Source organism: Bison bison, unplaced genomic scaffold, assembly GCF_000754665.1.
Source record: "Bison bison bison isolate TAMUID 2011002044 unplaced genomic scaffold, Bison_UMD1.0 scf7180017864309, whole genome shotgun sequence".
In the NCBI taxonomy this organism is placed as follows: Eukaryota; Metazoa; Chordata; class Mammalia; order Artiodactyla; family Bovidae; genus Bison; species Bison bison.
Genome location: NW_011494881.1, coordinates 4524146 through 4538932, shown reverse-complemented (window position 1 = coordinate 4538932; position 14787 = coordinate 4524146). Strand labels below are relative to the sequence as shown.

The 14787-nt window shown below is 47.0% G+C and overlaps 1 protein-coding gene across 3 annotated transcripts in view; it reads left to right on the top strand.

Annotated features, from left to right (window-relative positions):
• The window catches only part of LRRC20 (leucine rich repeat containing 20), a 72920-nt gene that overhangs the window by 30892 nt on the left and 27241 nt on the right, over positions 1-14787 (top strand). For all 3 annotated transcript variants that reach the window (XM_010852225.1, XM_010852226.1, XM_010852224.1), the window contains one exon: positions 5821-5970. In XM_010852225.1, the coding sequence (XP_010850527.1) occupies positions 5821-5970 (150 nt within the window). The remainder of the gene's footprint in view (positions 1-5820; positions 5971-14787) is intronic.

Below are 14787 nucleotides of genomic sequence, written 5' to 3'. Positions count from 1 at the left end.
AGCCCTTGGACTGCAAGGAGGTCCAACCAGTCCATCCTAAAGGAGATCAGTCCTGAGTGTTCATTGGAAGGACTGATGCTGAAGCTGAAACTCCAATACTTTGCCAAACTGATTCGAAGAGCCGACTCATTTGAAAAGACCCTGATGCTGGGAAAGATTGAGGGCAGGAGGAGAAGGGGATGACAGAGGATGAGATGGCTGGATGGCATCACTGACTCCATGGACATGAGTTTGGGTAAACTCTGGGAGTTGGTGATGGACAGGGAGGCCTGGCGTGCTGTTGTCCATGGGGTCGCAAGAGTCTGACACGACTGAGCAACTGAACTAAACTGAACTGAAATTAGGGGCTGTATTTTCTGGCCTGTAGATTTTCTTTATATGATCTTTTTTCCTATTACCCTCTGTTTTAATCCCTGCAGCCTTATAAAATTGATTATCTCCCTACTTTTTCTCTTTTAGAGAGTTTTGCTTGCTTATTCCCTAGTTGAGATTTAAAACCATTTCATCAAGTTAAAAAAAAAAAAACTTTTGGGTATTTGAGTCAGAATTGCATTAAACAACCTATAATTTAACTTCTTAAAAAAATCACCATTATTACAGTATTTTGACTTGTTGTCAATGAATGTTATATATCTTCAATGTACAAACCTATTTTTAAAAATATATTTGTGAACTTTCCTACTTTTCTTAATATTGGTCAAATGTATTTTCCATTATGATTAGCTCTATATTTTGTTTTATTATTTAAAACTTTTTTATTTTTCTGTATTTTTGAGCTCTATATTTTATATTACATTTCTGTTTGGAATAGGATCCTTGAAACTATATTTACTGTAGGCATTTAGGGATATTATTGAACTTTGCATGTTTAGTTTGATTAGCCATTTTGCTGAGATCTTTTTAATTTGTGTACCTTGTCAGATGACTGCTTTGTTGAGGTTATGCAGTCATGTCATATACACATAATCATCATTTTATCTGTTTCTGATGTTTATGCTTTCTATTTCTTTGGCCAGAATGTCTATGACCATATTTAGGGATACTGATGATGGAAGGCATCTTTATTTTGTTCTTTGTTTTAAAGGGAAAGCTTCTGACACTTTCCTTGTTGTTCTCAGCAGGTCTGAGATCCATTGATTTTATCCACAGGGGCTGTTATGATTTATAACTACAAGAAACCTTTCTAGACCTTTGAGCATCTGGCACAAAGTACTAGGGGGCTCATTGTTTGGAAAGGTTTGCTTTTTCTAGAATCCTCAACTTGCCCCAAAGTTTGAGCCTGCAGGGCTGATCCAGTCCTCAATCTCTTTTTACTGAAAGTCTGACCTCTGGCATTCATTCCTCCCCGTAAGACTTTGCAGTCTCTTCTGCAAACCCCATCTCACTAATCTAAGAACAGGTTCCTGACATTGGACAGCAGCCAGGCTAGGGTCACCTAGCATAGCCCTGGACCAGAGGAAACAGTAAAGACACTTTTTAAATTTTTTTTTATTGAGCCTCGGGGCTTGCGGGATCTTAGTTCCTTGACCAGTGATTGAACCTGGGCCCCCTGCAGTGGAAGTGCAGAGTCCCAACCACTGGACCACCAGGGGAGTCCCTAAAGACACTTAATGGGATGTTCTACCTCTCTGGTTCCTCGGTCTTTTGGGTTTTTGCCCTTACCCCCATTCGTCCCCTTTCTTTTCTCAGACCAGCTCAGTGAGGTCACCAGTAACTCTGTCCTGCCCATTGAGCCTGGCCCATCTCTGCTGGTAATGTTCTCTGGGGGTCTTCCTACTCCACTGGGAAAGTAAGTTAATACAGTACCGGGTGAAGAGGTCTCTTTCACACCATATAAGACTCAAGGACTGGAGCTTAGGGTTGTCAGGGAAGGCTTTGTGGAGGAGGTGACATTGGAGCTGCTATTAGAGTCAGAGTAGACATTCTGTGAGGCAGGTAAGGGTGAAGGGCTTCAGTTTTTATTATTTCTATCAGATATGCAGATAACACCACCCTTATGGCAGAAAGTGAAGAGGAACTAAAAAGCCTCTTGATGAAAGTGAAAGAGGAGAGTGGAAATGTTGGCTTAAAGCTCAGCATTCAGAAAACTAAGATCATGGCATCTGGTCCCATCACTTCATGGCAAATAGATAGGGAAACAGTAGAAACAGTATCAGACTTAATTTTGGGGCTCCAAAATCACTGCAGATGGTGATTGCAGCCCTGAAATTAAAAGACGCTTACTCCTTGGAAGGAAAGTTATGACCAACCTAGATAGCATATTGAAAAGCAGAGACATTACTTTGCCAACAAAAGTCTGTCTACTTTGCCAACAAAAGTCTGTCTAGATGGTTTTTCCAGTGGTCATGTATGGCTGTGAGAGTTGGACTGTGAAGAAAGCTGAATGCCGAAGAATTGATGCTTTTGAACTGTGGTGTTGGGGAAGACTCTTGAGAGGCCTTTGGACAGTAAGGAGATCCAACCAGTCCATCCTAAAGGAGATCAGTCCTGGGTGTTCATTGGAAGGACTGATGCTGAAGCTGAAACTCCAGTACTTTGGCCACCTCATGCAAAGAGTTGACTCATTGGAAAAGACCCTGATGCTGAGAAGGATTGGGGGCGGGAGGAGAAGGGGACGACAGAGGATGAGATGGCGGATGGCATCACCGACTCAATAGACATGAGTTTGGGTGGACTCCCGGAGTTGGTGATGGACAGGGAGGCCTGGGGTGCTGCGATTCATGGGGTTGCAGGGAGTCGGACACAACTGAGCAACTGAACTGAACTGAACTAAATAGACTTTGCATTATTGCTGCTGTTTAAAATAGGATCTTTTCTTTCTTCTTTCCTCCTTCCCTCCCTCCCTTTCTTCCTTTCTCCCTGTCTTCTCCTCTTTAGCATACTTTAAAATATGAATTAAAAAAAAATTTATTGGAGTATAGTTGATTTATGATGTTGTGTTAGTTTCTGCTGTACTGCAAAGTGAGTCAGTTATGTATGAACATATATCCACTCTTTTTCAGATTCTTTCCCCATATAAGCCCTTACAGAGTACTGAGTAGAATTCTCTATGCTATTCAGTAGGTCCTTATTAATTATATGTTTTACATATAGTAGTGTGTATATGTCAATCCCAATCTCAATTTATCCCTCTTCTCCACGCCCCTCACCCCATGGCCATAAGATTGTTTTCTACATCTGTGACTCTATTTCTGTTTTGTAAATACGTTTAGTTGTACCGTTTTTTAAAATTCCACATATAAGTGATATCATACTCATATAACTGAGAAAGATTTGTTCTCTGTCTGACTTTCTTCACAGAATAAGATCTTTAAAAGCTGTTTTTTATTGTTGGCATATAGGAATGTTATTGAATTTTGTGTATTAATTTTGGAACAAGCTTCAAAGGCTTAGAGTCCTGGGGAAGTCTGGCCTCTTGAGGGAAAAGACCACAGTGTGCTGAGGGATGGATCAGTGCTGTCTGAGTCAGTGAGTGCTCCTGGCACTGGGGGCAATCACCAGTAATGCGGGGCTCCAGAAAGACTTCTAGAAGAGGTGGAACCTGGCCTTGAAGCATGGAGCAGTGTGGGTAGGATGTGAAGGGGAGGGCAAAGTAGAAGGTGAGTAGGGAAACACTTGTAGTAGCCCCACTATTTGTCTGCTAGGCACTTGGTTAGTATATTGAGTACTGTATTAAAATGTCATTTTATTTATTTTTGGCTGTGCTGGGTCTTCACTGCTCCAAAGGCTTTTCTCTAGTTGCGATGAGTGGGGTCTACTCTCCAGCTGCAGTGCACAGGCCTCTTTGTGGTGCGTCTCTTGTTGCTGAGCACGGGCTCCAGGGTGCACCAGCTTCAGTAGTTGTGGCATGTGGGCTCAGCAGTTACAGCTCCCAGGCCCTAGAGTACAGTCTTGAGTTGTGGGGCACGGGCTTAGTTGCTCTGTGGCAGGTGGGATCTTCTCAGGTCAGGGATGGAACTTGTGTCTCCTGCTTTGGCAGGTGAATTCTTTACCACTGAGCCACCAGGAAAGCCCCACTGAGTACTTTCAATGATATTTACTTTTCCTGACAGCCTTACTAGGTAGACAATGATGCCCCCATTTTAAAGATGGGAAAACTGAGACTCAGCAAAGGTAAGTGACTTAGATGAGCTGGACAGCTAATTTCCGAGCCTCCATACTGTCAATGTCTCTCTGCTGCCGTATATATGAAACAGCTTTATTGAGATATAATTCACATACCATATAGTCCATCCGTTTAAGGTATACAGTTCAGTGGTTTGAGTATATTCAGTGTGCAACTATCACCGCATTCAATTGTAGAACATACCCCTGCAAAGAAACCCCTCACCCCTCAGTACCCCCAGCCCTGGGTAACCAATAATCTACATCCCGTCTTTACATTTGCCTGTTCTGGACCTTTCATGTAAATGGCCTTATACAGCATATTGTCCTTGGTGATTGGCTTCTTTGACTTACCACTGTGTTTTTAAGGCCCATCTATGGCTTAATGGTAAAGAATCCTCCCCCCAACCAGGAGATGCGGGTTCGACCCCTGGATCAGGAATATCCCTGGAGAAGGAAATGGCAACCCACTCTAGTATTCTTGCCTGGGAAATCCCATGGACAGAGGAGCCTGGTGAGCTACAGTCCCTGGGGTCGCAAAGAGTCAGATATGATTTAGCGACTAAACAACAACAGTATATATTGGTATTTTATTCCTTTCTGTTGCCAAACAAAATGAAAGTGAAAGTGAAGTCGCTCAGTCATGTCTGACTCTCTGCGACCCCGTAGACTGTAGCCTACCATAGCCTACAGGCTTCTCCATCCATGGGATTTCCCAGGCAAGAGTACTAGAGTGGGTTGCCATTTCCTTCTCCAGGGGATCTTCCCAACCCAGGGATCAAACCCGGGTCTCCCACTTTGCTGGCAGACGCTTTACCCTCTGAGCCACCAGGGAAGCCCGCCAAACACAATGAATATACCACATTTTATCTGTTCATCTGTGGATGGACACATGAGTTGTTTCCATTTTTTGGCTATTATGAATAATGCGAGGATCAGATAGTTAGATAGTATCACTGTCTCAATGGACATGAGTTTGAGCACACTGTTAGTGAAGGACAGGCGAGCCTGGTGTGATGCAGTCCCTGGGGTCACAAAGAGTCAGACATGATTTAGCAACTGGACAACAACAACACGAGTAATGCTGCTGTGAATATGTGTACTGTTTTGTGTGGACACATGGTTTCATCTTTCCCAGATATACACCCAGGAGTGGAATTGCTGGGTCATGTGCTAACTAGGTTTAACCATTCAAAGAACTACCAGACTATTCTTCAGAGAGGCTTCCCTGCTGCCTCTTGGACAGACCTATTTTCAGAGTGACAGGACAGGGAAGAAGGTCAAACCACAAAGTCTGTGTGAATTGCCTCTTTTCACAGAAGTAGACTGTTATAAAGCACTCTTAAGACTGTGACTTCGCTGTCGAGTCTGATGATCCCGGAGGGACATGTGGGTCCTGCAGGGCCTCAGGCACACGGCCATGTGGCCTGGTCATCGGTGTGCTGGCAGAGCTCTGCCTTCTGCATTCTGGCTAGCAGGCTGTGCTATTAGAGAACGTGCTAGAATCAGCCCTAAGCTTAGGGCGCTAGATGGGGACAAGTGTGGTGAATGGTAATGAAGGCTCTTGGAGGAAAGAGGAGAAGGTCGTGAGCCTGGCACAGGGAAGGTGGGGGAGAAGGGAGGCAGTAGGAGAGACAGGGTCAGGGTCTTTGGGGTTGGGGGCAAGTCTGTGGTCAACTGTGGCTGCTAACTCTGGTCTTTGTCCTTTGACTGCAGACCTGGCCGAGTGCAAGCTGGTTTCCTTCCCCGTTGGCATCTACAAGGTCCTGCGAAATGTCACTGACCAGATTCACCTCATCACGCTGGCCAACAACGAGCTCAAGGCCCTCACCAGCAAGTTCATGACCACATTCTGTCAGCTCCGAGGTAGGCTGGGAGGGCATTCCGGCTCTTACCCTGAAGGCTCCGACCCTCTCTGGGAACTGTCACCAGGGCTGGTCCCCTGGTCAGCTGGTCTCAGGAAACAGTTCCCAAGGAGGGCCTTTAAGGGTGGACCCGTGTCCTCCATGCAGCCTGGATATCTCCCCTACCTCTAGCTGGCTGTGAATCAGATTGACTCATGGTTAAGGCTGTGGGTCCTGGAGTGATTCTTTTGTTTTGAATAGACCAGCAGGGTATTTGGGGTCTTGCAGCTCTGGAGTAGTTTTTTCTCGGTAGACTTGTTAACAAGCCCCCTTCTGCACCCTGCCAATCTAGCACTGTTTTCCCATGTTGCTTTTTCAGTTCAGGAGTGACATGTCAGGGATGTTGTTTTCTCTGCTGTGCACACACAGAGCAAGTGGACTTGGGTGCTTGGCAGAGAGATGAGCAGGAGGCTGACAGGCGGGCGTTATGATGCATATGAAATTTCTCCTCCGGATGGAGGAGCAGAATGCAGTGGCCACTGCGTGTCCACTCCCTGCTCCTTCGTCCTTCTGCGGGAGTTCACTGCTGCTCAGCCCAGTGACCTGTGGGGTGGAGCTGCAGCCTGGGGGCTTGGTGTGTGTTTGTGAAATGGTGGGGTGGGAGAGAGAATTGGGGAGGGCACAGAAGAAGTGATTCCTGCCTTCTGGAATTCTCTGTTAGGGGCATGAAAGGGGTCTTAGAGTCTGTTTAGAGAAACCAGTATGTAGAATGCTGCTGATGGAATCTGAGGGACCTGAACAGCTTATTTCCTGCAGCTTCCCATAGGAGATGTGGACTCTGGCGGAGCCCAGAGAGGAGAGGAAAGCATGAATTGGCAAACCTGGGCCAGGGACAGAAAGCAGCTTGGCCAGCGGCTCGGGAGAAAGCTACAGGCGGGACCTGGGCTGGGTGCAGACACAAGGGCCGGGAGGAGGGATTGATCTGTGTGGTCGTTTCTGACTGAAGCTCACAAAGCTCATTGCATTTGTGTTTAAAATATTAAAATGCTTATGATGAGGGGTGAGTCAAGGAATCCCAGGGCAAGACATGTTTCCCCAGGAGCATCTGTGGATGGTTTTCACCAGGACCATTTTACCATCCTTCCTTTTCTGGTGGCTGCTTCTTTACACAGGTGAGATGGGTCCTTCCAGCCAGGGGGGCCCTTGGACCAGCAACTGTCAGCCTGGCTGAAATTAGAATCGATTTGCCTCGGCTTTACCCCAAGACCCACTGAATCAGAATGTCTGGGTGTGGGTCTGGGTAGAGGCACCTGTTAAAACCTAAATCAATCGTTCTAAAGTGCAGGCAGCCAAAATTGAGACCATAGTTTAGACCAACGCAAATGCCAAACTGAACTGAACTGAAATGCCAAAGAGACTAGCATGTAAGTTATGAGCGACTCAGATTGGTAATGATAAGAAGGAGTGGTGGGTACTGTGGCCAACTGGTACCTGCCCTGCTCAGCTTCTACCAGACGTGCCACGGGAGTGTTCTTTTTTTCCTTCTTCTATTTTTTGGCCACATCAGGCAGCATGTGGGAACTTAGCTCCCCAACTGGGGATCAAACCTGTGCCTCCTGCAGTGAAAGTGTGGAGTCTTAACCTCCGGACCATCAGGAAAGTCCCTGGGATTGTTCTGAATATTTTATTCAATTGAAGCTAGAAAGATGGATCTTTATGTGAAATTTATCCATTTTTACTTTAACGTAAAAACATTTTGCAAGTTAGACTTAGCCAGTTGAGAGAATCTCCCATAAAATATTAGAGCTGTTTCTGCCATCTCATCTCACAGTGGAAAAGGAAGGTCAGGGAAAGAAGTGATGTGTCCAAGGTCTTCTAGCAGGACACTCACGTTACCCACTCTGCAGGCGGGATTGCCTTTCCAGACCACCTGCATTAGTTAGCTCAGGGGCCTCCTGGAGAGGACTTGACATTTGGCAGCACCTTGTGGAATGAGTGAGCAGGCCCTTTCCTGGAGACACAGCAGCAAGTACCAGAGAAATACACTCAGGGGCCCTACATTTGTGCCTCAGTTGTGAAAATATGCTTACCATGATACCCTTCCATGAGTCAGTCGTAAAAATGTACTTACCGTGATACCCTTCCATCAGAGGTCTGTAGAAGGATGCTGTTTGCCCTCCCTCCTGTGCTCTGGTACACCTGCCTCCCCTATACTACCTTGGATTACAAAGAGAAGGCCCCGGTGTGCCCAGCGATTGGATTTCACAGAGGCAGCAGTGGGCCCAGGGAGGGTGACCAGGAATAGAGGGGCTGGAGCGGAGAGACTCACCTGGCTTCCACAGTGACGGCTCTGGGTCCCAACCTTTATTCTGGTTTCTCTTTCAAATAGAAAAACCTTTTCCTTTCAAGTGTGACAAGGAGGCTTGAATAGGCTTTTCTGGGCTTCTCATCTCCTGCTAGCATCCTCTTGTGGGTTCTTGACAGAGAAGGTTGGCTGCCTCAGTGTTGGGGAGAGAGCGGCCTGCTTACTCCATGCCTGTGCCTGTCACGTGGTCTCCTGTGGGTACTCTGGACACTTCTTTTGCTGGAGTCATGGCCCGTTTGAAGTTGGATGGTCTTTTTTTTTTTTTTCACTTTATTTTTTAGCCACATCATGCAGCAGGCAGGATCTTAGTTCCCCAATCAGGAATCCAACTTGTGCCCCGCCTGCCACCCTCTGCAGTGGAAGTGCTAGGTCCTAACCACTGGGCAACCAGGGTTGTCTTTAATGGTTACATCTCCTTGACATCTTTCACCCAACTTATAGTGGGAAAAAGCAAGATCTGAGATGGACAATGGCACAGATCGTATCTGTCCAAAGGGCAAGTAGGCTCTGCTGAGAGTGGGTCCCTAGGTCTGGTTGTGGCTCCTCTGGCCTGTCTCCTCCTCCCATGTTCCCATCTCTCCACTTCCTCCCGATGCAAGTCATTCAGGTCTTTTTATTGAGTGTATCCTGAGTCTGCCAGGCCAGAGGTGTCCAAGACACACCTGCAGAAACAAAGACCATCCAAGTGAGAACCAGCAGAGGCGTTTCATTCAGAGCTTGCTCTAGCCAGGGATTCAGCCACTGTCACTTGGATTTAGCAGGGAGTCAAAGGCAGACAGAGGAGTGGGAAGGATTTATAGTGGATGAAAGGGAGAAGGCTTCAGGTGTGTCTGAAGGCAGGCTGGGAGCCCAGGGAAGCTGGAGGCAGGCGGGCCAGCTGGCTGCAGGGCCTCCTGTGTGATTGCTTAGGATGTACTTCTGGCTGTCTCCTCTTGGTCCTAAATGGAATATTGGGATAAACATTAGGGAAACTCAGTAATCAAGTTCTGGCCATTTGAGGCCAACTGTTACAGAGGATGTTATTTGGCTTCCTGGATAGTTGATGGAGATGGTAGTCTGACTGCCTCCAAGTCTGACTTAACAGAAGGCTAGCTTCCTGGGTGGTTGCTTTACTAACCGGACAATTTCCTGGACAGGATGCTGCAGGTTGTGGGTCACAGATCTATTTTTATACTTGGTCTGGCCATTGTCTGTGTGTATATTCAGTCTCACAGCCTGCTCTTCAGCTCAGTTCACTGGCTTCTCCTGAGCACCTGTTCTGGGCCTGGCAAGGGCATGAACAAGTGACTAATAACACTGGACCCAAATTCCCTGGGCATTTAGCACCCCCAGCTCCACACTGAGGGTTTTACATACATCATCTCATTTCACTGTCATAGTGTTGCAGGAAGGGGGGACCCCTTCCAGGGCCCAAAACTAGGCTCTTGTCTAACCCTCAGAAATGAACTGTCCAAGGAGACACATGTGCTGACAAAGCAAGAGATTTTATTGGGAAAGGGCACCCGGGTGGAGATCAGTAGGGTGAGGGAACCCAGGAGAACAGTTCTGCCACATGGCTCGCAGTCTTGGGTTTTATGGTGATGGGTTTAGTTTCCAGGTTGTCTTTAGCCAATCATTCTGACTGAGAGTCCTTCCTGATGGTGCATGCCTTTGTTCAGCCAAGATAGATGCCAGAGAGAAGGATTCTGGGAGGTGGTTGGACGTGTGGTGTCTCCTTTTGACCTTTCCTGAACTCTTCCAGTTGGTGGAGGCTTATTAGTTCCCTGTTCCTTACCAGGACCTCCTGTCGTAAAACAACGCATGCAAATGGTTACCATGGTGCCTGGCCAAAGTGGGTGGTTTCAGTCAGTGTACTTCCCCTAACAATAGCAGTGACACTTGGGAAGGATAAGAAAACCAAGAGCTGGACCTTGAAGAGCTCACAGTCTCCCAAGGAGGCAGGTGTGTAAGCACAGAAGTGAAGTGAAGTGAAGTCGCTCAGTCGTGTCCGACTCTTACCAGGCTCCTCCGTCCATGGGATTCTCCAGGCAAGAATACTGGAGTGGGTTGCCATTTATAATGTGAGGGGATGTCTACTCCAAGTCTGGAGCCTCTGGGAAGTCAGTACGCTTATTATCTTTGTTTTCCATGAGGAAACTGAGGCACAGAGAGCTTAAGGAACTTGCCTGAGGTCACACAGTGAGAGGATGGGGTCAGGACTGTGGGTCCAGATCCAGAGCTCCTTAATAAACTACTGATGGGAGTAAGTGTTTGCACAGTTTTGCAACTTGCTGCTTTTAGTTGGTGATAGATTTTAGAAACTGGTTCACGTCGGTACAGTGAGACCCACATTATCCTTTTCATGGGGGTGGGACAATTAGCACTTCAGTTTAGTCTGTCCCAGACTCATCAGTTAGAAGAGTTTTCTCCAAGAAGTGGATGTGGCTTTCAGAAACTTCACTCTGTTCCTCTCTGTCCCCTACAGGTAGCAATTGTCTCTGTGCGAAGCATCTTCAGTGCTGAGTATGGGCCATTTGAAGGACAATCATTGTCCCACCCAACCTGCTGACTCTGCCCTGCAGGCAGAATAGTAATTGCTCAATGATGCAGGGTCCCAGCAGCCAAGGTGCTGATTGATCCTCAGTGGGCGGGTATTTTTGGAGCTGGCACATTCCTTTTCCACCAGGCTGAGTAATTACTACAGGCTAGCCACATCTGTCCCTTAATGGAATCGGCAGGGCTTGTCTCTCCCCTGGGGTCAGTCTGAGGCCCCTGAATCAGCCCTGACAATTGTTCAAGATAAGGATGATGCAGAAGTAATAAGAGGAGCTTGGGGGAAGGAGAGATCCATCTAGCCAACACTAGAAACCACAGTTCAGAAGAGATAGTAAATAAGGGAATGTCAGGCCTGTCTGCTGTCAGGCGGGGGACAGCCTGGGGAGTGAGATAGAGGAAGTTCTCCCAGAGCCCCTGTCTGTCCTCAGAGCCCAGGTTGTTTGACTCTGAACCCTGGCACAAAACAGCAGGAAGAAATATGCGGAGCTCCTTGAATATAGCTCCCTGGGCCAAGAGGGCATTGAGACTCTGGGCATAATTGAAAGTCTGATTGATTTTCCTGGAAGCCACATGTCCCAGCAGCAACCACCTTCTCTTCTTTTATCTTTTGAGTCTTGCCTTTAATGTTAGCTTTTAACTTTTTTTCCCCACAGAAAGCTCCATAATCCAGTAATTAAGTCTTGTGGATCTCATACCCCTCTAACAGAAACAGTTCCATTTATTGAGTGCTTTTACTTTTCAGAGATTATCCTTTTCATGTTCAAATACAGGACCGAGCACACAGTAGGTGCTTAATAAATGTCTGTATTTTGCCACACATCCTGCTTTTCACAAGACTCACAAATCATTCTCACAGCCGTGCATGGGCAGGGAGGACCTTCTCACGGAGGCTGTTCAGGGAAAGGATGGGCCTAAGGACACATGACGAGTTAGGTCAGTACCAGCTCCTCTTGGTTTTTAGCCCGTCATTCATGCACCACTAAGTAAGCAGAGACTTGCTGAGGATCTACTCTGAGGACAGGTGCAGCAGGAACTAGGCACGCAAAACTAGAAAAAGAAGGCCCACTTCTCGTGGGGAAGCTGGCTGGGGTTTGCATCCTAGCTTGGGGGTTGGGAGAGGAGAGTCAGATTAGCTAGGGGAGAGGGTGGGGTTCTGTGTGACCTTGGACAAGTTATTTCATCTCTCAGTAAACTGGAGGTAGCAGATGATCGTAAAATGAAAATGATGATTGTGTGTAAACCCCAGAAAACTAGTGCCTGGAGCAGAGTGCTGCTCCTTAGATGTTAGCCATCATTATTCCTTTTAGTTTCAAGCCCCATATCCTGAAAGACTGGGCATCTGGCATAAGAGCTCTTGCCTGGAACCCCCTCCCCCATCCAATCCCAGCACTTCAATACTTTGTTAACCCAGCAGGAGCCTGACTCACTGGCGTGAGTTCACACTGCCTTTCTAGTGCAGATCTGGGCCCCCTTTGAAGATCAGTAATGGAAAGCTTTCCCTTCCTGGCCAGTTTCAGCACAGCCCCTCCGATTACCCTAACGCAACCAAGGAGCTGAACGCCAAGGGTGCAAACCCTGCTTTCCAGCCACAGTTCCCTCTGCGCCTTTTGCTTTTCAATGATGCTTCTGAGCTGGTGGGGAGGCTGCCTTTCAGGCCGACTCAGCTCCTCCTTCTTGCAGCTGAGCATCGCCTTAGACCCTGGAGCTGAAAAAAGGACTGGGCTTCAGAGAGCAACCTTCCCTGGGGAACAAGAAGCTGGGCAGGGGTGTGATTTTGTAGCCCCAAGTCTCAGTCTTGACAGCAGTGATCTCTAGAGGAGGATACACCAAGCGATGATTTGGAAACCTGCCTTGGCTTTATTGAGTAAAAAAGCAGGAATCAAAAGAGCATATAGGCTATGATTCCATTTTTTAAAAATATTTATTTATTTGGGTGCCCTGGGGCTTAGTTGAGGCATGTGGGATCTTTAGCTGTGGCATGGAAACTCTTAGTTATGGTATGTGGGATCTAGTTCCCTGACCACGGATTGAATCTGGGCTACCTGCATTGGGAGCATGGAGTCTTAGCCAGTGGACCACCAGGGAAGTCCTCCTCCATTTGTTTTTTTAAAATAATATCTATCCATCCATCTATCTATTAGTATGTACATAGTAAAATATAGACTAGTGAACACCAGACAACTGTGGTTCTAGGGGTGGAAACAGGATTTTCATTTTCCGTGTTCCATGTTTTTCTGATGTCTCTATTTTTACAATGAGCACACATTGCCTTTTATCAGAAGATGCGTTTAAAGTGAAACAAACTGTATTGGTTACGACAGGCCAGTTTTGGATTAAAGTGAAAGTAAAAGTCGCTCAGTTTTGTCCAACTCTTTGCGACCCCATGGACTGTAGCCTGCCAGGCTCCTGTCTGTGGAATTCTCCAGGCAAGTATACTGGAGTGGATTGCCATTCCCTTCTCCAGGGCATCTTCCCAACCCAGGGATCAACCCGGAGTCTCCTGCATTGCAGGTGGATTCTTTACCATCTGAGCTACCAGGGAAGCCTCAGTTTTGCATTAGGAACTCAGACGGTAAAGCGTCTGCCTACAATGTGGGAAACCCGGGTTCGATTGCTGGGTCAGGAGGATCCCCTGGAGAAGGAAATGGCAACCCACTCCAGTACTCTTGCCTGGAAAATCCCATAGACAGAGGATCCTAGTAGGCTACAGCCCATGGGGTTGCAAAGAGTCGGACACGACTGAGCGATATAACTTAATTTTAAATCTCAGTGGCTTCAAACAACAAAATCTTGTATTTACAGTTGGGATAGCATTGAGTGTCTGTAATAGTTATCAGCACTGTTCACATGCCTGAGTGCTAGGCGACTTGCTGTCTTCATTGGTGATGGAGGACTAGACCTGAATCTTCTTGAGAAGATAACCCAGCACAAATATGGCCCAGGAGGGCTGTGCACAGAGTGGGGAAAATATTAAAACAGTGACAACAATAATCTCCCTTGATGATAGTAAATTTCAGCAAGAACATCTAATTTTAAGTAGCACATCTTTCTGAAGCTTCTCCCGAATAAACCAACTGCAAGCGTTGTCCATGGTAGCTAGCCAGGCGACCCTGTGTGTGTCAGGAGGGTGTGGAGAGTCAGTAAGTGGCATGACTACAATTGCAGAACCTAGAGCCACACTGGCCTCAGGGCAGAACCTGGCTCTGCTGTTTTTAATGTCCCAATCTATATGATGCGATCCATTCTACACCACTTCAGTGGGTCATCGTTAAGGATTAAGTTGAGGTGAAACATGGTAACATTGAAAAGAGGGTACCAGCATGTGGTGAGTATTCAAGACGGTTTGCTCTATCGATCATTATGTAATCCGTCCCCTGTGCCGTCCTGCCCTGATCCTGTCTGCTCCTCCCAAGAGGACCTGAGGTATCCAGATAGCGTGTGTCAGGAGGATCTGTTGTACTTTTGGGATGGACCACCTAATGAGCAAATAATCTGTAATTTGATAGGAGTAAAAGTTGCCCTTTTCTAGAATGGGGTTCACCCAGATGGAATCAAGCCAGAAAGTCATGAGGAGAAAAAGAGCTTAGGAAGAAGAACCTGCTGTTCAGAGTGGTTCTTGAGCAAACATTGCTGAAACAGGAACGCCTTGTTTGTCTTGGAGTTTTTTCTAGAGTTTTTATTTACTTATTTACTTATTTGTTTTTGGCTGTGCTGGGTCTTCTTTCCGTGTGTGGGCTTTCTCCAGTTGTGGCGAGTAGGGGTACTCTCCAGGTGTGGTGCACAGGTTTCTCATTGTGGTGGCTTCTCTTGTTGCAGAGCATGGGCTCTGGGGCACTTGAGCTTCAGTAGCTGTGGCTCACGGGCTCCAGAGCGCAGGCTCAGTAGTTGTGGTGCATGGGCTTCGTTGCCCCGAGGCATGTGGGATCACCCCAGAGAAGG